Source organism: Eptesicus fuscus, chromosome 9 (assembly GCF_027574615.1).
Source record: "Eptesicus fuscus isolate TK198812 chromosome 9, DD_ASM_mEF_20220401, whole genome shotgun sequence".
NCBI lineage: Eukaryota > Metazoa > Chordata > Mammalia > Chiroptera > Vespertilionidae > Eptesicus > Eptesicus fuscus.
This window is the reverse complement of record NC_072481.1, coordinates 1,738,020-1,759,423: the sequence shown is the minus strand read 5'-3', so window position 1 is coordinate 1,759,423 and position 21,404 is coordinate 1,738,020. Positions and strand designations below refer to the sequence as shown.

The window sequence follows — 21,404 nt, the reverse complement described above, 5'->3', positions numbered from 1 at the left end:
TTTCCCGGCGCGGCCAGCCTGTGGAGCGAGGGGGCCTTGGGGACACCTGCGGGCGGGCGCTGGCTGGGGGCGACCTCCGTCCTGCACGGGGCCTGTCGGGGTCCCAGTGCCACTAACTGGGCACTCCGCGGTTCTCCCCCAAGTCGTCGGTGGTTTTTATAGAGAACCCTCCTGCAGCCCCGCTCAGGTCATGGCCATCGGGTCCTAACTCAGGAACCCTTCCCGGGCTCTCTGTCCAGGTTGCGGGGCCAACTTCGTGTCCGAACCCAATGTGCTGCCCCAGCCCTGCCCGGCCAGACTCACTAGCGATCAAAGTTGCACCCCTCAGCTCGGGGCCCCCAAGGCCGGCTCATCTTTAGGAGCAGGACCTGTTGCTTCCTAGCCCATCTTGAAAACAGGTGTCTTTTCCTGTTCTCGGCTGAGTGTGATGGTGGATCTTGAATCTGGACAGACTTGAAGTCCCACTCACATGGCCAACGTGTGTGCAGACTCACTCCTTCACCCAGCACTGGGGACTACGGTGGGCAAGGCCTGAGGGCCTGTCCTTCAGACCTTCATGACAACGGACACAGGTTCAGCTGTCACCCCAACGCCAGAGACAAGGAAACTGAGGCACGGCGAGGCCCAGGCCAGGGTCCCCCAGCTGTGAGCCACGCAGGCAGGGTTTGTGCCCAGCTGTGGTGGTCAGGTTCCAACACCCTCCGCTGTGGCGCTAAGACTGGAAAACAGGACCTTTTAGGCCCACGGGGAGGATGTGGCCACGATACCATGTTGTCTCAGTACATCCAAAACGAAGGACTGGCACTTAGGGACCAGGTAGGGGAAATGCCTGGGCACAGCAGGGGCCACCTCGCCAGGGTGTCTGAAAAGGATTCCGTTTTGGCCACCCCCTTCCAGAGCCCTTCCACCTTGTACCCTAGGTGCTGGGGGTCTTGTCCAGCATCTAGAAGGGTTCAGGAATCTGGACAAGGGGCTGCTGTAAATTATTAAAGAGTCTGGAGACAAAACATAATTTTGGAAGGCGTTTTGGGAGCCAGAGGAGCTTGGCGGTAGGAACCAAGTTCTTCTGTCTCTCTGGACCCCTTGCTTTTTATTAACACAAATTGTCCTAAGGCAAAGTAGATATACAGATCAAAGGCAAGGCTTAGTATACGGAATCCATTGTCAGATTGAGGGAGCTGCCTGCGGCTGTTCAGGTGTTTGGCCAGCAGGAGGCAATAACAGGTAGATTAGAATGCCCTCAGCTGTCTGGCAGCAAGCAATCATCTATGCAGATGTTTAGGTGTGGGGAAATGCCCTTAGCCATTTCCAGCAGGCAATCCTCAAGGTTCCATCAACCTTTTGATGAAACTTCTTGCATTTATGACATGCTGGAATTAGCTTCCGGCACCTGGGGTCCCCTTTATGAACCTCCAAGTGTTATGTGAGATGCTGGGGCGTGGCTAAAGGATGCTACTATAAAAAGTGCTTAAGGAGAAACAAGGTTCTTTGGCAGCGGTGGGAACATTGTGAGTTACTTGGTGTGGTAGCAAGGCTGGAACTGGCAGTTTCAATAGGTAAAGCTGTGATAACATGTTACTGAGTTCCTCTGTTTTAAAGAAGCCTTTCCTGCTCTTACCAGCAGCCCCAGCGCACAGAATGCCCCACAAGATCGGATTCGTCGTTGTCAGCTCATCTGGGCACGAGGATGGCTTCAGCGCCCGGGAACTCATGATCCACGCACCCACTGTCAGCGGGTGGAGGTCACCAAGGTGGGCTGGGCGAGGGGCCTCGGGTGGGGCAGCAGTCTCCTTTCTCTCACTCGTCAGAACTCAGACGTCCGAGCCGCGGGTGGCCGCTGCTGCCGCACCCCCTCCGTGTGGTGTGGTCTTCCTCCTGCCGCTCAGGTTCTTACAGAGAACTTGTGGGACCTCTTCCCCCGTAACGTAACGTTACCCACGGTCACTTAAGAAACGTGCAAACACAAGAGAGGAGACGGAAGACAGTGACCCGCCCGGGTGTCGAGGCGGCTCCCCGCCGTCCGCCCGCTCACGCCGTCTCTGTGCTGAGCTGCGGTGCGGGTTTGCAGGTTTCCTGGTTTCGCCTCTGACGGCTTGGGGGTCACACCACGCTTTAACCAAGGAGGGCTCTGGGGTTTGCCCTGCTGTCTGTGCGCCTTTGCGCGCGGGCTCTGCTGGAGGGATGTGGTCCTGGGGGGGGCGGGGGGAGGGGGGTCTTCATCACTCAGCAGAGGTCGGGGGTGCTTGTTGAGAGCTGGGTCAGACCACGCACGGTCAGTATCGTCAGTGCCCTGGGGCGGCTGTCCCCCAGCCCCGTCACCCTCAGTGTCCCTGCTCCTTGTCCCAGTCTGAGTAGAAGGTACTACTTACTCCTAACTCATACACATGTAACATGCATCACAGTCCAAATCCCGTCATACACCTGCGACTCAACTTGTACTCGTACTCCTGACAAGTTGAATATAGAGCCCACTTTCAATGAAAACGTTGTTCCTTTTGGCGTTTTTCTGAGGGAACCCAATAAGCCAGTCTCCCGCCCCTGCCTGAGTTCTGGAGCAGCTGAGGGGAGGGGAGGGGAGGGGCGGGAGGGATGGCTCCTTTATTGTGGGTGAGGCTGATACTGGGGAGCGAGGGCTGTGTCTGCAGGCAAGTCAGCGGGCAGGACTCAGCACTCAGCCGCCCACAGCCAGGCCGCCGCCCCAGGGCAGCCGCGAGGGGAGCAGGAGGGACGCCTCTGGCTGTGCCTTCCCCAGGCCCCAGTCACCCCAGTGCTGCTCTCCCTGGGCCTGGGCTGGGCCCCGTGTCCTGCAGAGACACCCACCCCACTCTCCTCTCCCTGCGCAGAGTCCGTGCTCAGCGTTTGGGGGGGAAGTCGCACATAAAGTAGCGAATGCGGCGCTTCTGGGCACCGACGGGCGTGTGCTTGTCTCAGGCGGAGCCCCGGCTCATCCTGGTGAGGCTCAGCCTGCAGCGCAGCCCGTAGACAGGGACCCGCCGCCGCCCCACGGGCTTGCGCTGGGCTTGGCTGGGGGGCTCCTGCCTGCAGCCCAGAGTGGGGAGGGGGCTCGGGTCCTACCCGGGCACGGGGAGCCCCTGTGGCCGGCCACCACCTCGGACCTTGAGTCTGAAAGCTTCGGGGGCGAGAGGCGGCTCTGGGCGGCGGCAGCTCCCACCACGCTGAGCCTGGGCCTGGGGGAGTTCCCGTGGGAAGGAGCGGAGCTGTCCCCACCCGGCCGCGCCCTGGGCGTGGGCTCAGGCTGTGCTGCGTCTATAGACTGTCACCTGCATCGGAATAGCCACGGCCGGGCTCTTTCTGAGGGTTTAAAGAACACAGCTCGACACTTTGTCAGCTGCCTTCCTTTCCTTGAAGCCGCTGTGGCGGTTTGGAGTGCGGGAGGGCTCTCCCCCGCCCTTCTCACCGCAGAGGGCGTGCTGTGCCATGCGGTGCGGGCCGCGCTGAGCTCCCTCAGTCCCGCGGCGGCGTCTGACACGCACGGGGCGGGGGAGTGTCTGTGTCGCAGCTGCTGGTCCCGCCGCCCTCCTCCCCACGGGCACCGCTCCGGCCTTTGCTCTGCAAAAACTCAGCCTCAGGAAACGCCAGGCGAGGTGCCCGAACCAGAGCCTGTCCGATCCGGCCCTGGTCGCCAGCCACCCCTTCTCGTCTCGCTCCCCCGCTCACCCCTCAGCGTCCAGCAAGCAGCCGGCCCCCCTCGTCCAGGGCCCCAGTTACCCGCGGTTCAACCACAGAGTGAACACATTTCATGGAACATTCCAGAAGTAAACAGGGCACACGTTTAAAAGTGCCTGCTGTTCGGAGGCGCGTGATGAAACCCGGGGCTCCCGGGGACGTGAATCACCCTTTGTCCAGCGCCCCGCACTGTGGACCCCCCGCCCGCCAGGCACGGATCTCAGCGCTTGTGTCCCCGCCGCCCTGGTTTCCCTGGCAACGGGCCCAGCGCGCAGGGGGCTGCGGCGGCTCAGAGGTGCCAAGGGAAGCCGGAGGTGCTCCCTGTGGGTGAGCAGGGGGAGGTCTCGCCTTCGTGAGTAAGAAAACCCTGTGCTGAGGCTGCGGAGGTCCGCGGTGAGAGCGACTCTCCCGTCCGCCCGCCCGCCCGGGGCCTGAGGAGGGAACGGGATTCCTTCCTTTTTTTAAAATATTTTATTGATTTTTTACAGAGGAAGGGAGAGGGAGAGAGAGTTAGAAACATCGATGAGAGAGAAACATCGACCAGCTGCCTCCCACACACTCCCCACTGGGGATGTGCCCGCAACCAAGGTACATGCCCTTGACCGAAATCGAACCTGGGACCCCTGAGTCCGCAGGCCGACGCTCTATCCACTGAGCCACACCAGTTAGGGCTTCCTATTCCTTCCTTCGCGTCTCGCCTCGGCCGGCGAGGGTTCCGGCCACGGAGCGTGATGAGCGCCTGTTGGGAGGGAAGCGGCGTGGGATTTGTGGGTGGGAGATGGAAACTGTGTTCTGACCGACAGCGAGGGGTTTCAGAAAGCGGAGCCGCTGCGGGGCCCCGGCGGGAGCCCGAGACAGGACCGCCCTCGTCACGCTGCCTCTCGCGGGGCAGGGGCGGGAGGACCGGCACCCGCAGGCTCAGGGCTGGCTGCGGCCACAAGGGTTTCCCAGATTCACACCCTTCACTGTCCTCCTCCTCTGTCCCCAGGGAGCCCGCCTCCCGCTGGCCTCAGCCTGGTGTGGGCCCGGCCTACCCGGCAGGGAGCCACGCGGGGCCTGGAGGGGGAGGCCTGCTCCCATGTCAGAGCTTAGGATAGGCTGGGCCGCTGCGGGTGCCGCCGCCGCCGAGGTCATGGTCCCATGATGCCGCTCAGATGTCTGCGTGGGAATGGCCAGTCTCCAGCTGGATTACGGGGTGGGGCTCAGGGCGAGGTTCAGTGGGGGTCCTTGATCAGAGGAGGTTTTAAAGCCATGACTGACAGGACACCCCCATGGTGATTGCCGAGAGGAGGAGGCTGGGACCCAGCGGAGGGCACAGTCAGGGTCGCGGGGAGGGCCCTGTGGTAGGAGGGCCGGGAGGGGAGGCTGGTGGGCTGAGCCCTGAGTGTGGGGCCGAAGCCGCCTGCAGGCACGGGGAGGGGCTCCTGCTCCCCAAGCTGGCTGAGGGCAGCTCAGCAGTGGTGGGAACGGGAGGGGCAGGGGTCGCGGGAGGCTGTTCTTCGCCCGGGGGTTTCTAGAGTCTTGGTGTCCTGACGGGAATGATGGCTGGTGGAGCAGCGGCGGGTCTGGCCGAGCCCCTGGCTCTGTGGGGTGCGGCTGGGTGCTGGGCTTCGTGAAGAGCGGCTGCTGGGAGGAGAGGTGGGGGAGGGACCGGCGGTGTGGCCAGTGGGCAGGGATGCCGAAGGCAGTGACTAGCAGCGTGTCCCCTGCTCCAGACGCCCTGCGTGCTGGCTGTGAACCCGGTGTCGCCAGCTCAGTGCACTCGTGGCCGCATCACGGTCACGGTCACGGTCACATCCCATGAGGCGGGGCTGGCGCTGTGGCTCGGCCGCCTCGCATTTAGGGCTGCGTGTGCCATTCACTCCCAGAGAGATGGGGGCTGCAGCGTGGGCAGTGCCCACTGCGCCTGCGCGGGGGGGGGGGGGGGCGGGGGGGGCACACATTGACCACGGAAGGCTGCTGCCGGCCATGGCAGGACCGCCCTCTAAGCCAGGGCTCGGGACGTGTCGGCTCCTGCGGGAAGTCCGGAGGCTCCGTCTCGCCTGCACGCACAGGCTCAGAGGCACGTGTCGACCTCGTGACAAACTTCCGTTTCCCTCGGAGCCGTGTCCCCGCTGCTGTTCCCCGGAGGCAGGCAGGCCCAGCCTCGCTCCGGTGCGGTCCACTGTGAGGCGCCGCGAGGGCAGGAGCGGCGTCCCCGCCCCCGAGTCCCGTGGCCGTGGGCCTGGGCGCCCTCAGCAGCACGCCGCTCTGCCCTCAGGTGCTGCCAGTTCCCGCAGGAGATCGTGGTGCAGATGGTGGAGCGATGCCGCGTCCGGAAGCTGCAGCTGCTGGCACACCAGTACATGATCCCCAGCAAGGTGGAGTTCTACATCAGCCACTGCCTGCCCGAGTACCTGGGCCCGTTCCCGGCCGAGCGCTTCCGCAGACTCGGGTGAGCGTGGAAGGGCCACTTTCGGGGACCCCTTCCTGGAAGCCCGAAACACTCCTGAGCACTCCTCCTCTTGAGTCCCGGGCCCCAGACTCGGATCCGGGTCCCGGGTCCTGTGGCCCATCACCTCCCTTCCCCCCGCCTCCCTGGGGTTTCTTACGAGGCCGCACTCTCCCAGCCGAGCCTGCTCTGTGCCCTGCAGCTACGTCTCCCTCTGCGACAACGAGAAGACGGGCTGCAGGGCCCGGGAGCTGAAGTCCGTCTATGTGGACACAGAGGGGCAGTTTCTGAAACTGGTTTTTCACCAAAATCACGCCAACAAGTACAACATCTACAATCAGGTGACACCCCTCCCCGTGCCGACCCCCGGCTCTGGTTGGGTCCTGTGTCCCCTGTCTTTGCAAAGAGGCGCTTTCAGTCTCCGTGGGGTGGCATCTCTATGGGGAAGGCTAAGCTCCCCTGGAGGGAGCCGCTGGCCCGGCGCAGTGCAGGCAGGGAGCCTGCTGGGCCCACCGCAGGCGGGGAGCGGAGGGGAACTGGAGGGGGAGCTGAGGGGGAGTTGGAGGGGGAACTGAGGAGGAGCTGGGGGGGAGCTAGCTGGAGGGCTCCTCACCTCGTCCTCCCTCCACACGCCTCCCCCAGTGTTTTCTCCAGGGACAGGTGGGTTCCTCCTTCAGCTGCAGTGATTCTCAAGAAGCGGGGTGGGGAGGGGGCTCCTCCCTTCCGATGAGAATCAGACCTACGAGCCGTGGGAACCTTGGCGTTCATTTCTTTGTCTAATTTACCAAGCGAGTTGCTGTGACCCACATGAGCCCCGAGCAGATGGTCCCCTGAGAGGCTGGGTTAAAACTGGGAGGCTTGCCCTGGCCAGTGTGGCTCAGTGGATAGAGCGTCGGCCTGCGGACTGAAGGATCCTGGGTTCGATTCCAGTCAAGGGCATATGCCCAGGGTTGTGGGTTCGATCCCCAGTAGGGGGTGTGCAGGAGGCAGCCGATCCATGATTCTCTCTCGTCATGGATGTTTCTATCTCTCCCTCTCCCTTCCTCTCTGAAATCAGTAAGGATAATATTTATTTTTTAAAAACCTGGGAGGCTTTTAGCTGTTGTTGTTTTCACATCCTCTAAACATTAAAACAGCCACTGGCTCAGCATCAGAGTGTCAGCTTATGTGACTGACAGCAGTGGTCACTGACCGCCCTGCACACGGGCCAGCTTTTCCCCGGGGACGCGCTCCGTGCGTGGACTCCCTTGGCGACTGTGACAAAGAGGGGTGCCCACCTGCAATGCGTGGTTTCTGTGCTCCCGCAGGTCGCCCTGGTCGCCATGAACATCATCGGGGACCCCATAGGCTGCAGCGATGAGAGCAACATTGTGAGTTTGGAAGTTTCATTTCTAAAGAAGCGACTTTATTTCCAACAGGAGGGGAGGGTTTATTGTCGTCACAAAGGGTGTCATCGTAAAATCTGTGGAGGAGTGACGGAGGAGTAACTTAAACTTTCCTTGACGCGAGAACTGGGGCCGCCCTCCGGGAGCCTGGCCCGTGGCACGCGCTGGCCTCGGGGCGCCCGCAGTCACGGTTCTGTGCTGTTCCTTTCTCCTCCGAGACGCTAAGCAGCCTTCTCCCCCCAAAGACCTCCAGGGAGAAGCTGGCTGACCAGTACCTGGGGCAGCACACGGAGGACCCAGCCCTGGAAGGAACCTGCTCCGGGTAAGAGCCCCTCCCGCAGGCAGTGAGTGGGCCTCCAGGGGGGCACCCCCAGGGGAGCAGCGCCTCCAGGGGGCCGTCCCAGGCCTCCCAGTGCCCTGTGGCCACCCTCGCCTCTGATGGGACAGTCTGACACTTCCAGGTGAAGCCACGGTTTAGGCGCCTCCAGGTGCTGCCCTCCCGAGGCGACCTTTCTCGGGGGTCGGGCGTTTCTCACTGGAGGTTTCTAGTGCCTTCGGGAAAGGCCTGCCGCCCCGGGGTGTGTTTTAGTGGCTCAGACAAAAGTGCAGGTGAGACTAAAAGTGTCGCCTGACCCAGCGGTCAGTTGCCGGGACTTCCCGTCCGTCCGCCTTGAGACTGTGTGTGAGGAAGCGAGAAACGCGTCGCTTAGCGTGGAACCTGCCTTTTGGTGAAAGCAGCTGGTGGCCTTGTGGACACAGTAGAAGGTGGCCCTGCGGAGTCACCGCTGGGCACACTGACGGTGCTCAGAGCTGCGGGGGCCTAGAATGGGGGGCTTGGTCCTTCGGGAGGTGCCATCTCCTGTGTCCTCTCTGAACCCATCACTATACAATTCACCAACCGATTTATTTGAGGACAAACACCATTTTAGCTAAAACGTGCCGATATGTGAATTCAAAGCCGACAGTGGGTTTCCTGTCGCTGGTGTCCTCCGTTACCGTTCTGCTGCGACGTTAGACGGGCATTGTCAGTGTTAGTGCCAATGTCAGCGTCAATGTCAATGTCAGCATTAGACCCGCCTGCAGGGAACCGGAGAGAGTAGAGCGGCTGCCTGGTCAGAAGCGGCTGTGCGGCGGACAGGAGTGTCCCCGGAGGTTTCTCATCTGCGGGCGGGAGGGCTGACGGCAGCATTGGGGCCTTTGAGGTCAAAGTGCAGGAGAAGCAACGGCCCGGCCGTCAGGTTCCCTGGTCCCCGGTGCTGGTGTGGAGCGGACACCTGGCTGCCCGGCCCACCAGGCTCCGGCTCAGCGAAGGCCTGGTCAGCATTGGGTTGGGTTCTGCCCACATCGCCGTCGTGTCCACGTGCCTAGAGAGAGCCTGGCACGGCCAGCACGGGGCGGGGGGGGGGGGGGGGGACGCGGGCGGGGGAGTTGGGGCTGCGAGGATGCCCAGTGCTTGACCTTGGATACAGGCGAGTGTGAGCTGTGCGGCCTGCACTGACTCCTCGGGCAGCGCCTCCAGGAGCCGGGCTGGGCCGTTCTCCCGGCCGTCTGGGTTGCGCCGGGCCCTCCACCCCCCGCCCCCGGGGACCTGGCTCTGAAGTGCCCGCCTCTTCCCTGTAGGAAGTCTGACTACATCTCCCCACTAGACGACTTAGCTTTCGATATGTACCAAGACCCGGAAGTTGCGCAGATCATACGCAAGTTAGACGAGAGGAAGCGCGACGCCGTGCAGCAGGAGCGCTACGACTACGCCAAGAAGCTGAAGCAGGCGATCGCGGACCTGCAGAAGGTACTGCTCTGAGGGGCAACCCGGTGCCCGCGGGCCGCACTGAAGATGCCCGTCCCAGCTCGGGCGGTGCCTGGCCTGCAGGAGGGGATGTGGGCTCAACGCTCCGGGAAAAGCAGAGGCGCCTGGGTAAACCCTCGTGAGCCCATGGGTCCCTCCAGACGTCACCCCAGACGCCGGGAGGGACACATCACAGACGTGTTGGACGGCCCACACTCGCGGGGTTTCTTCGGCGCTGCTGCGGCCACAGGCAGCTCTCAATTTGCAGGGCGTGGCCGTCCGGCCATGCCTCCCACGGCTCCCGGGACCCCCGGTCCCCACAGGACACGGGGGTGGTCAGCGCCTCCGTCGAGTGGGCGTGCTAACCGCTGTCTGCCCGGGGCGGGCGGAGCGCGGAGACAGCGGTGTTGTGCGCAGGTCGGGGAGCGGCTGGGGCGCTACGAGGTGGAGAAGCGCTGCGCCGTGGAGAAGGAGGACTACGACCTGGCCAAGCACAAGAAGCGGCAGATGGAGGAGTACCGCGCCCGGGTGTACGCGCAGCTGGAGCTGCACAGCCTCGTGGACACGGAGCTGGTAGGTGCGGCTCGGCCGAGGGCGGGGCACCCGTGCGGGTCTGCCGTGCTGTCCGCAGAGCCGGAGTCTGTGCCTGGTGCCCACCACAGTGGCTCCCGCCTCGCCCGGCTCTGGCAGGCTCCCTGCAGAGCAGAAAGGGGCGGGCATGTGCTCCCCAGTGCTCCTCGGTGAGAGGAGTTGCCCGCCGGGAGCTGTGGGAAAGGAGCCCCAGGGGCCTCAGCTGCCGAGAACGCGCTCCAGGGAGGCGCTGCCCCGCCTCAGACCCGAGCAGGAGTGCACCCGCTGCAGACGAGGAGACGGAGGCTGAGACCGAGGGGCTGGGTCCAGATCCCGCTGCGCCGCTCCAGTTGTGTGATCGGAATCCCTGCTCCACCTTGCCTCGGTTTCCCCGGCCCATTTGCCAGGGGGCAGAGGTGGGCACGGAACGAGCTGCTCTGTCTGAAGCTCTGACCACCCGCCCAGTGCCTCGCGCTTGTTAGGACGACGCGGGGAGTGAGCAGTGCCCGGCCGGCGGCGGTCCTCGGGGCCGGCCAGGTGCCGTGTGCCTCCGCTGGCACAGCCGCGAGGTGTGCCTCCACGCGAGTGACTCACCCCCGTGCTCGTGACGACACGGGCCCGCCGTGTGTCAGCTGTGTGGCCCACACAGTGACCGTGCGGGCAGTGAGGGCGGCGATGGCTCGGCCTCCCGAGGCTGGTGCTCCGGGGCAGGTGCGGGGCCCGGGGTTGTGGCCCTGGGGATCACGCGTCCCTCTTCCCTAGGTGCCAAGGCCATTGGATTTGCCGCTCCAGCCCCTCGCTCACTCCAGCAGTTCTTGCCAGCTGCCGCCGCCGCAGGGAGACAGAGCGACAGAAAACCGGCTTGCAGAGCCGTTCCCTCTGGAGCAGCCCTCCTCGCACTCCCTGGACGTTTCTTCTCAGCCCTGCTCCTCGGACCAGCAGCTGTCCCCCCCACACCCTTCCCGCAAGGCCCACGTAGGTACCTCGGCCCCGTGGCGCGAGGTTCACTCAGCAGGCGGGCCAGGCGCCTGCGGGGGGTGCCGTCCCGTGCAGGGCCTCACTCACTCACCTGAAAGTCACCGTCACGTGGGCTTGTCTGCGTGTCCGTCTCCCGGGAGACGTCAGCGGGGGGCGGGCCTCCTGCCCACTGCTCCCCGGGGGCAGCAGCCAGGGCCCGGCGGCTCAGGAGAGCCCACGCCCGTGGGGGAGGCGGGGGAGACGTGGAGGCCGCCGGACAGCGGGCACGTGAGCTCGGGCGGGACACGTACCAGCCGTGACTAGGAACGCGGCCTGCTTGCCCGTTGAGCTGAGCCGCTGGAGCAAAGGGTAGGGGGCAGCGCCGGCCTCGCCTTTCATTAGGCTGCGATGGGGGAGGGGGAGGGACCCTGATGGCATTTTGTCGGTTGCGCCTGCTGTCGTGTAAACTCTTCTGATGACACGGGTTCAGCACGCACCCTCGTCAGCCTGGGTCGGCCACGGCAGTGAGCCTGCCGTGTAGACGGGTGGCGGGCGGGGTCCACACGGGAGCTCTGCAGCCCCTTCCTCCCCTGCAGCCCGAGGCCCTGCCCTATGACGAGCGCCCCCTTCCCGCTGTCCACAAGCAGCCCGGGGCGGCCGTGGAGCCGGAGAAGAGGGACCTGGACGCCAGCGAGGCTCCCCGAGCGGGTGCTGCGGGCGAGCCCGAGCCCCTAACGGAGAAGGCCCTGAGGGAAGCCAGCTCTGCCATCGAAGTGCTGGGGGAAGCCCTGGTAAGAGGGTGCCACGGGGTGTGTGCGTGCACGCGCGTGTGTGTGCGTGTGCACGTGTGTGTGTATGTGTGTGTGCACGCACGTGCACCCCCGCATGGCAACCCCATGAGTGGATGAGTGACACCCACAGTGTCCTGTCCTCTCGGCCCTGCTCAGCTCTGCAGACTCCTGCCTGCGGCTTTTTATGGGCTCAGCCCATCACATATTTGGTCGCCCTCCTTCCCTGCTGCGGCCCCTCTTCCCAGCATGACCCCCTTTCTCCAAGAGCCCGACCTCCTGCTGCGTCCGCGGAGGCCGCTTCGCTTGGTCGTTCGCCTGCAGCGATGTTCCGGGCTCCTTTGCTGGGGACCCTCTGTGGCCTGTGGTCCAAGGTCTCCGTAGAGCCTCCTCCCACACCAGGCTTCAGCGAACCATGGTTTTCCCAGCAGCCCCCTCGCCGTCCAGCTTCCGCACCCGCGCCGAGTACCTGGGTCGAGGCTGTGGACGGGCTCAGCCTCGTCTCTGATGGCGCGTCCGTGCCCTCGGGGATCTGCCCGAATTCTTCCCCTGTGGGAGGGAGGGGAGAAGAGAGGAGGGGAAGGGGGAGTCTTGTGCTGATTACTCAGCGAATGAAACAAGGAAACGGAAGCGAGAGTTTCGGATCTCACGAGTGAGGACTCACTCAACACTGTCCTGGAGCTCAGAGCTGGCCGTGAAACCAGCTCCCTGTGCCGCAGCCAATCCCGGGAGCGACGGCAGCGGGACAGGCAGCGGGGTCCTCGCACGGGGAGCCAGCCTGTGTCCCCAGTTCCCAGCCCAGAGCACTCGCCTCGGCTCAGCAGCCTTAGGTGTTCCCACAGAAAAGTGGTTCTCCGAACGCACAGTGCGCACGCGCTCTGTGGAGGGCCTGGTGTTGGAAAAGGTGTTTTTTCATTTGAAACAAAGGCTCGGGTGGCACAGTGCTGGGCGGGGAGGTCGCCGACACCGGGGAGTAAGCAGGCTCCGCCCGCAGGTGGCTCAGGCCTATTCCAAGACGTGGTCGTACCGGGAGGAAGCGCTGCTCACCCTGTACCAGCAGCTGATGGACACGCCGGTCGGAACCCCGAAGGAGGACCTGAAGGGCCTGCTGCGTGCGGCCATCTTTCTCATCCGGAGGTCCATCCGGGACATCGTGACCCCGGTGAGTCCCTCGGCCTCAGGGCCAGTGTCTGCTGTGTGATGCTCTGCCGCTCCCAGGAGGGAGAGGAGACAGGAAGTCCCCGGGCACGGGAATGGCCAGCTCCCTCCGCGGGGCCAGCACCGAGGCGCTAGGAGTGTCCGCACGCCGGGCACCTGTCCCTCTGACACTCGTGCTGGTCTGAACAGCCTCCCTGTGTCTTCAGAGCCGGTCAGAGGCCTGGGCTCAGGGCTCCCGGGCACCCAGGCCCGGTTCACCGTTTAGGAACCCGGGGCTGGGAGGGACTGTTGAGCTTACTGACTCTGCGAGGCCGCCAGGTGAGCGCCCTGGGTGCACCGCCGTCTGTGCGGGAGCTTCCCCAGCTTGGCGGGGCTCTGTGCCCCGGGCACGGGGGTGTCGCGTGCTTGGGGCACCAGGAAGTGAGAGCGAGGCCCTATTTAGACAGTCGTTTTCAGATGCTTTTCCCAGCCCTGCAGACGGCATGGGATGGTGTTCCTGTTTATCCCTGACGGGAAGTCCCACGTTCCCTCTTAGCGGAATTCAGTCAGAACAGCTGCCTGTCTCCTCCCCTGCCCCAGGTCTTCCAGGCTTCGCTGAAGGTGCTGAAGATGGTCATCACGCAGTTCATCCCCAAGCACAAGCTGAGCAAGCTCGAGACGACGCACTGTGTGGAGAGGACCGTCCCCGTCCTGCTCGCCCGGACCGGGGACTCTTCTGCTCGCCTGCGGGTCGTGGCTTCCAATTTCATCCAGGTACGCCGTGCGCAGGTGCGCGCTGCGGGGGCACAGCCCTGCGTGGCCGGACCTGGCTCAGACGGGGCGGGTCCCTCTGCTCGGAGCGCCTGCCTCCTCCTCAGGGCCCTCCTGGACGTCCCTGGGCTCTGAAAGGTCTGTGCTGCCTTTGACGTGAACGTTGACGGAAAGGCACTGCTTTTTAGTGTTTCTCTAATTCGGCACACGCTGTTCACTGTTAAAATAAAAACATGGGACGAACTAAATCAGGATAGAAAACACGGGAAAACGATAGCAAATGTGTCCCTGTCCTCATGTAAACCTTTCCCTCTGACGAGCGAGCGTGCGGCCTCCAGGCCAGGTGAAGGGAGCGCCGAGCTGGCGGGGGCCGCCCTGCGTGTGGCTTCAGAAAACCTGTGCGTCTCCTAAACGTTGTGTGAGCCGCACGTCCTTCTCGGAAAGGGATCCAGAGCTTCCATATTTCTCCCCGGGACACTCTCCCCTGTGAGGAGTCAGCTTCCTGTGACTCAGTAAACTTCCTGTCGGTAAACAGGAGCGGTCCTGAGCGCAGGTGGGAACAGTCATCCTCCGGCGTGCAGTGCCTCCTGCGAATACTGCGGCTCTTGGGGGGGGGGGGGGGGGGGGCGTGTTGAGGGCGGACACATCCACTTCGGAAGGTTGAGCCCGTCGGCTCTGAGTGTCGGGGTGCTGACACCTCTGCTGAGGCCGCTGGGGCCCAGGCACGGGCTGGCTTCGCTCTGCATGTGGCCGGGGCGGCCCTGAGCTCCCAGCCGTGGCGTCTGCCTGTCCCTGAGGCTCTGCCTGTCCCTGAGGCGCTGCCCGGTGGTTGAGTGGCTGCAGGCTGGGCACGAGGGAGCTGTGTTCGCGCTGGGCCTGCAGGCTCCTGAGCGCAGGCTGCCCTCCGTGTGGCCTCTCACGCTCAGCGTTTCACCTCGTCTTCTCTGCTCCGGGGAACTCGGTGACAGCGTGTCTCTCTGTAACCTCGACTTCGGAAGCGCTTATCCGCGTAGGTGTAAATGCGGCGGTGCGTGCCTCTCCCATCTTCGCCACCAGCCGCCCCCGGTGCTGTGCGTGGTTGCCCTGGGCGGCCTTTGAGAAATGCTGAAATGGTCCACAGGCCAGCTGACTGCTCTCAGGATTCGGAAACTAGAAAACCTTTTCCTCCCTTGGGGGATTCTGAGGAGAAGCCTGGGTCTTGGGTCAGTTTTCTCTGATGCTCTCACTGAACTCCAGGCGACCGCGCCTCGTTTCCTCCCGTGGGTTTTGCTGTGCTTGTTCCCGTGTCTCACACACACGTGTGAGCCGAGGGGCCGGGGATCGCCCGCCCAGGTGTCCCTGCCACGTCTTATGACCCTTCCTTCGTGGTGACTGAGGGCCCTGTCAGAGGGAACGCAGTGGCCTCCGCATGTTCAGGACCGTGGCCGGCTGTGTGGCTCTTCCAGGAGATGGCCCTGTGCAAGGAGGTGCGGTCTCTCCAGATGGTCCCGTCCTACCTGGTGCAGCCCCTGAAGGCCAACGCGTCGGCGCACCAGGCCCTGAGCCAGGTGGCCCTGCTGGCGCGGCTGCTGCGAGACCTGGGCACCGACAGCACGGGCTTCACCGTGGACAACGTGATGAAGGTAAGCGTGGGAGCGCCCGCCTGAGCGGGATCGATGCCCTGCGACCCGTCTGGGACAGACTCGGGGTGTGCACTGCGAGGTGAAGGCGCAGGCAGGCCCTCCAGAGCCGCCTCCGGGGAGGCCAGCGCTTTATTGCTGGAAGCAGGACCTGTAACCCCGGTCACCCAGATGGCGAGGCCTGGAGCTGACCCTCCTCCTCGCCTGTGTAAGCAGTTTGTGAAGCGCGGTGGCGGGTGTAGGGAAGGGTGTGCCGAACGCCATGATGAACACAGCGAGTGGACAGGAGCAGAGCCAGCTCTGCGTCCGTCCCGAGGCCGCGTGCCTGTGTGAGGCCGCCGCAGGGGGCGCCGCCCTCACCGCGGGGCCCTGAGGCCTTTCTCCCCTCTGCTCTCGGGGTGACCCGGACCTGCCTCTCCGCTCAGTTCGCAGTGCGCGCCCTGGAGCACCGGGTGTTCCAGGTGCGGGAGATGGCGGTCTGCGTGATCCTGGACCTGTACCGGCAGCACCACGCCGACGTGCTCGGGTACCTGCCCCCCGACGACAGCACCTCGCGCAAGAACATCCTCTTCAAAACCATCTTCGAGGGGTTTGCTAAAATCGACGGCAAACCCACAGATGCTGAGATCAGGGTACGTGGACGTGGGAGTCCCGGTCTGGTCCTGCTGAGGAGGAGGTCAGAGGGCAATAAGCCGGTGGGTGTGCAGGCGCCCCGCGCCGAGGCCCCGCGCCGAGGCCCGTGCCTCCCTCGTGCCTGCCAGGCCCGTCCCCGCCTGGAGAGACGGTGGCGCGGACAGTGCGTCTGGGCCGCCAGGAAGCAGCTCTCACATCGGCTGGAGCTGGCGTCTCCCTCTCCCTGGGGCAGTCGTAGCGACGCCTGCAGCGTGTGAAAGGCGACTGCCGTGTCATTTGTCTCCCAATTCAATGACGACTCCACAAGCTCTTCTAACGGACGTCGTGTTCACACCAGGCACAGAGGAGAGCAGCCACGGAGGAGGCAGAGAGACGGAAGAAGGAGGAAATCAAAGCTCTGCAGGGGCAGCTGGCCGCCCTGAAGGAAATGCAGGCCGGGGCCCAGGTGAGCCGGGTTCGCGTGCGGCCAGGGTCCAGGTGGGCCCGGGGTTCACGTAGGCCTGAGGTCCGTGTGGGGCCGGGTTCAGTGCGGCCGGGGTCCAGGTGGGCCCGGGGTCCACATAGGCCTGAGGTCCCTGTGGGGCCCGGTTCATGTGAGGCCGGGGTTCACGAGTTGCTGGGGTCCAGGTGGACCAGGTTCACAGGGTCTCACCCTGGGCTTTGGGTTGGAGCCCTGTGACCGTGGACTTCATGACGGAGACGTGTGGCCCACTGTTGAGTTTCTCGGCTCATGCAATCGCACCTCTGTGCTTTATCGGGATAAACAGAAGGAGCCCTCCTCAGCTCGTCGGCATGCTCTTGTGAGCGGGGTGGGGTGCTGCAGATGCTGGGCCTCGGTCAGGGGAGTCCACCCCCTTCAAAGAGGAGGTGAGGGCGAGGGTGAGCGAGCCCCCGGGTTGCTGGTGTGTCTGATGGAGGCTCTGTGGGGGGGTGGGGAGAGAAGCACCTACCTGCCCAGGTTTTGAGGCCTGAGGGACTGGACGGCTGAGGACACTGACCGAGACAGAGCCGTGCAGGGCAGGCGCGGGGAGAGCGGGAGGGCCGCTGCTGAGGAGGGGAGAGGACTCAGAGGCCTGGGCAGAGGCGCCGAGTGAGCAGCAGGGCCCGGCGGAAGGCTCGCCCGGGGGCTCCTGGCACAGAGACCACCCAGGCCTGGGCCCGGAGGGAGCCGGTTGGAGGCAGACAGCGGGGCAGGCCGGTCAGGCAGGTGCACGGGCGCCCTGGGAGCCGACTAAAGAAGGGCTGCGGAGCAGGCCCGGGAAAGGCTGGGGAGCCGGTGCTGCTGAGAGCCCAGGTGGGGTGGGCGCTGGCGTCGGGCGAGTGATTGGGGCGGAGGGGGGGGGGGGCAGGGGGGAGTGGCCTTGACAAAGGCGGGTTTCCCTGGAGTCCTGGGCAGGCCCTGGAGGGCGGCCCGGGGGAGGGAGACGGCAGGGCTTGAGGAGTGGAGCCTCTTTCCCGGAGCAGTGCCCTGTGCGGGACGTGGCTGCCGGTGGGGTGCGGGCGGGGCAGCGCCGTGTTGGCAGGAACTCGAGAGCAAAACTTAGGAGCTCTTTCAGGATCGAGACGCTCTGCATAGACTGGCTCTGAGCTCTGGCCTGACCCTCTGCTCTGTTTTAGGAAAAAGGAAGCGAGGCCGCCAAGGCGAGGAGTCCAGGTACGTGCGTGGCGGCCTGCAGCCGTGGGAAACCTCGGCCCCCGGCAGGCGGCGCTCACTGCTGCACCTCAGACGAGAAAGATCCCCCTATAACTTGTGTTTTTAAATACGTTTCACACCAAACGTCACCAACTTTAAAAAACTGGCTGCTAGAACTTTGAAAGGAGTTCCCAGGAAAAGTGAGGTAAATTGCTCTCTCTTCACATCCCAGAGCCTGACAGAAGGTGCGCGGCCCCACGCAGCGCCCCCGAGGCTGCCGAGAACCCGGGCCTGGACAAGTGCGTACGCTGCCCTCGCCCCGTGGGGAGTGTCGAGGGGCTCGGCCTGTACAGGCTGCCCAGTAGCTGCTCTCTCCCGTTCACTGGGGTTCGGTAGACGGGCCCCTCCTTCCAGTACCTTAAGGCTGGCCCCGCCCCAGTCAGCCTCGGCTCTGCGCCAGGCCGGCGGCGGCCCGTTGGTACAAGTGCTGGTCCGGCTCACGGTCAGAGCCGCAGGGTCTCCCGGCGGTGCAGGCCGTCTGCCCAGAGCCAGGCAAGCCGCTGCCTCTGCTGTGACTCACGAGCCTTCCTGCTGGAGGGGGTCCCGGGGAAGCTGATACCCCAACTCTGTGGAGCCCATTCAGGGCAGTTTAACAGAGGAGCCCCCAGCGCCCCACCCCTCGCTGGAGGCCCACCGCTGCCTCCGGCCACCTGAGGCCCGGCGCAGACAGCCACCGAGGCCGCCCGAGCCTCACGCCCGCTCCCGTTGCAGCCTGTGCATCTTCTGCGGGGAGCGCAGCGCGGCCTTCACGGAGGAGGGCCTGGACCTGCACTACTGGAAGCACTGCCTCATGCTGACCCGCTGCGGCTACTGCCGACAGGTCAGGTCCGGTCCGGTCAGGCGGGGCGGGGCGGCCACTGCGACAGGTCAGGTCCGGTCCGGTCCAGTCAGGCGGGGCGGGGCGGCCACTGCAGACAGGCCAGGCCAGGTGGGGCGGCCACTGCCGACAGGTCAGGTCAGGTCAGGCACAACGGCCGCGGCTCCCCCGATCCTGAGCGGCCGCCTGGATGCTAAGGCAGCGTGGCAGTGCCCTTAAGACTAGGACTGAGCAGGACCTGGGTCCTTAGCCGAGGAACTAAATGACGATCTCGGCGGGGTGGGTCCCAGAGGTAACAGCACGTGCCAACCTTCACCTTGGGCGCCGGGAACTCTGACACCCTGGGCACGGGCATGAGCGCAGGTGGTGCCGGCGGCCGGGGCGGGACCGCACAGGGACGCACACCGGTGCCCGCAGCTGCCATCTTTGTCCGCACTTCGGCTCCAGGTGGTGGAGATCGCCAGCCTGACGGACCACCTGCTGACGGAGTGCGACAAGAGGGACGGGTTCGGGAGGTGCTACCGCTGCAGCGAGGCCGTTCCCAAAGAGGAGCTGCCCAGGCACGTCAAGTCCAAGGACTGCCACCGTGAGTGCCCTCGGGAGGCCGGCCCCGGCCCCGCTCCCCGCCCCCCGCTCCCCGCTCCCCGCCTCACCCACGGCCCCGGGGCAACTGGGTCTTGTCTCGCTGACACCATTTCAGCTGCCAAACCAGAGAAGCTGGCCAACCGGTGCCCTCTGTGCCACGAGAACTTCGCCCCGGGAGAGGAGGTGAGGCTCCGGGGCCAGAGTGGGTCTGAGCAGTGTGTTTGGTGCCGTCCGGGTCCCTCCGCCGGGAGAGGCTCAGCCCGGGGACAGGTGCGCGGAGGGAGCCCGTTCCCGTCTGGGCCCTGCCTGGTGGCGTGGCCAACTCCGTCACACTCTGGTCCCCTTTGACTCCTGAAAGTGAGCCGGCGGCCGGGGTTGGAGAGCCTGCTTCCAGTCCGCTGCCGGGCGCTCCTCCCTCCCCGTGCGGGCCACGCTGCACAGGGGGAGTGGGTCAGGCCTCCCGCCCCTCCGAGCCCTCAGACATGGCTGCAGCTCCGTGTTCCTGGACTTCGCGCCCGCACCTGTGAGCTGACGGCCTCTCAGCACAGCTCCCAGGCCATGGCTTTCTCCACGCCGTCCGTGCTGCCAGCAGTGACCTCGCTGCACGGCTTACAGGCCCCTTAGCACCCCGCAGTCTCGCGGCTCAGGAGCCTGCACGGGACCCGCGGGTCCTCTCTTGGGGCCTCACAGGTGGTGGCGGGGTGGTGGGGGCCGTGTTCTCACCGGAGGGCTCCACAGGGAAGATCCGTTTTGAGCTCCCTCCAGGGCGGGCGGGGCTGCTTGCTTTGTCATCGGGGGACAGAGGACGGATCCCCTTTCCCGGTGGCTGTCAGCCAGGGCTGCGCTGCGCTCATGCTCTCAGCTCCAGGCCACCGGGCCCCGCCCGTGCCCTCCCTGAACTGCTACCCTTCCGCACACCCTCCCGGACCGTCTCACTGGGCGCTGCCTGGGGAGGGCCGTGGGAGGTGGGCTGCGCCTTGTGATCGGCTGAGCCCCGAGGGGCCGTCCACAGACCCCCACTCCGCGGCGCCTCTGGCTGCCTCTTTAATGATAGGCGCGTGGTCTGGGACAGCAGCGGGGGCCCCGCCTCCTGGTTACACCCGCGGCCTCTCGTTCCAGGCGTGGAAAGTCCACCTGATGGGCCCCGTGGGCTGCACGATGAACCTGCGCCGGACCCGCCTGCTGTTCAAGGCTCTGCCACCGGGTGAGCACGGGCCAGCCGCCTCCCTCCCCGGCCACTCGGCCAGAGCGGCTTCCCGTCGGGCGCCAGTTCCTTAGGCAGCGGCTTAGGTCAAACCCGGAAAGCTTTTCATTAGAAAACTCCCTGGCCGCGAGGCCTGGCTGCATCCCTACTTCAGGGTGAGAGAGGCGAGGCCCTGAGCGAGAGGATGGGCGTAAGCGGCGGGGGTGTGTCTGTGCCAGGCGCTGAGCTGGGCTGCACCCCCTGGTCCCATACCGTCCTGTAAACCAGGACACGAGGGGCGGGGGAGGGGGAGGCCAAGTCCTACTCCAGGAGGAAGCCCCAGTCACATGGCTGCTCATTCTCCGTGAGAGAAGGCACGGGGGCGGGGGGTGGTGGGCTCGAGCCGCCCCGGTGTAACCAGGAGGCGGGGCCTCTGCTTTTGGCTTCAACGGTTGCTGGGGCTGAACCGTTGAAGCCAAAAGCAGGCAAACGGCTCGGGGTCTCCTCTGGCCCGCGGGCGCCGTTTCCTCGGAGCTCGTGGTCCTTCCTCTCCTGCCATCCGGTGCGTCTGCAGCAGCCACCTGAGGTCACCACCGGGTGACCGCTGTCCTCTGCCGACCCCACACGGTCCGGCCGGCTGCTGTAGACGAGTGCCGGGCCCACCCTCCCGCTGTCCTCCCGTGTCTGCTGACGCCGCCGCCGTACCGGCAGGTGCTGTGCGCTCCCACTCGGGCGTCGTCTCCTCCTCACGTGCCTGTGCTCTGTCGTGTCCCCGCAGGCAAAGGCCCAGACACGGCCAAGCCAGGGACCTCGGGGCCGAAGGCTGGAAGCAAGATCCCCACCCCAAAGGGGGGCCAGAGCCGGTGCTCCGGCAGGACCTACCGGAAGCAGTGACGGACGGCCCGGGCCAGTTCCTGATGGCGCTCACGTCTCCGAACGGCCTGCTGCGGCCGGGGCCCTGCTCCGCCGCTGTCCTCGCGTGTGCGGGGCTGGCCGCGGCGGCAGCCCGACAACCGGCGCTCCCTCCCGTGTCCAGCTGGCAGGTCTGACTGTCTCGGGCAGGAGCCTGACGTCGCCGTGCTCTCGGAAGAGACCCCGAAACCGGCGCTGAGGAGGCTCCTGGAAGCAGGTGCCGGGCCAGGCCAGCGTGTCCGGCAAGCACAGCCCTCTCTTCCTTCGCAGGAGCCTGCTTGGTCTGTCTCAGCCACGGGCTGTGGTCCCTGCGGGTCACGGGGCAGGAGAGCGGGGCGGCTCGAGCCCACCACCCCCCGCCCCCGTGCCTTCTCTCACGCCTCCTCCCGTAGGCAGCGCCGCAGAGCCTGTGTCTTCCTCTCTGACAGAATAAAGGTTAATTGAAGGCAA

General features: G+C 65.1%; 1 protein-coding gene across 3 annotated transcripts in view; it reads left to right on the top strand.

Annotated features, from left to right (window-relative positions):
- CEP104 (centrosomal protein 104) overlaps positions 1 to 21,404 on the top strand; it is a 21,904-nt gene extending 500 nt beyond the window's left edge. Inside the window, exons 2-22 of one of the 3 annotated variants that reach the window (XM_054721637.1) lie at positions 1,625 to 1,751; positions 5,948 to 6,121; positions 6,321 to 6,459; positions 7,426 to 7,488; positions 7,749 to 7,825; positions 9,124 to 9,292; positions 9,707 to 9,862; positions 10,622 to 10,834; positions 11,413 to 11,607; positions 12,599 to 12,766; positions 13,342 to 13,515; positions 14,958 to 15,134; positions 15,557 to 15,763; positions 16,102 to 16,209; positions 17,382 to 17,418; positions 17,630 to 17,696; positions 18,169 to 18,277; positions 18,722 to 18,860; positions 18,975 to 19,042; positions 19,979 to 20,063; positions 20,821 to 21,404. In XM_054721637.1, coding sequence (XP_054577612.1) covers positions 1,639 to 1,751; positions 5,948 to 6,121; positions 6,321 to 6,459; positions 7,426 to 7,488; positions 7,749 to 7,825; positions 9,124 to 9,292; positions 9,707 to 9,862; positions 10,622 to 10,834; positions 11,413 to 11,607; positions 12,599 to 12,766; positions 13,342 to 13,515; positions 14,958 to 15,134; positions 15,557 to 15,763; positions 16,102 to 16,209; positions 17,382 to 17,418; positions 17,630 to 17,696; positions 18,169 to 18,277; positions 18,722 to 18,860; positions 18,975 to 19,042; positions 19,979 to 20,063; positions 20,821 to 20,936 — 2,754 coding nt within the window. In that variant the 5' untranslated portion in view covers positions 1,625 to 1,638 and the 3' untranslated portion in view covers positions 20,937 to 21,404. Of the gene's footprint in view, positions 1 to 1,621; positions 1,752 to 5,947; positions 6,122 to 6,320; positions 6,460 to 7,425; positions 7,489 to 7,748; positions 7,826 to 9,123; positions 9,293 to 9,706; positions 9,863 to 10,621; positions 10,835 to 11,412; positions 11,608 to 12,598; positions 12,767 to 13,341; positions 13,516 to 14,957; positions 15,135 to 15,556; positions 15,764 to 16,101; positions 16,210 to 17,381; positions 17,419 to 17,629; positions 17,697 to 18,168; positions 18,278 to 18,721; positions 18,861 to 18,974; positions 19,043 to 19,978; positions 20,064 to 20,820 lie in introns of those variants that run through there. The other 2 variants (XM_054721636.1, XM_054721638.1) reach the window with 2 other exon arrangements.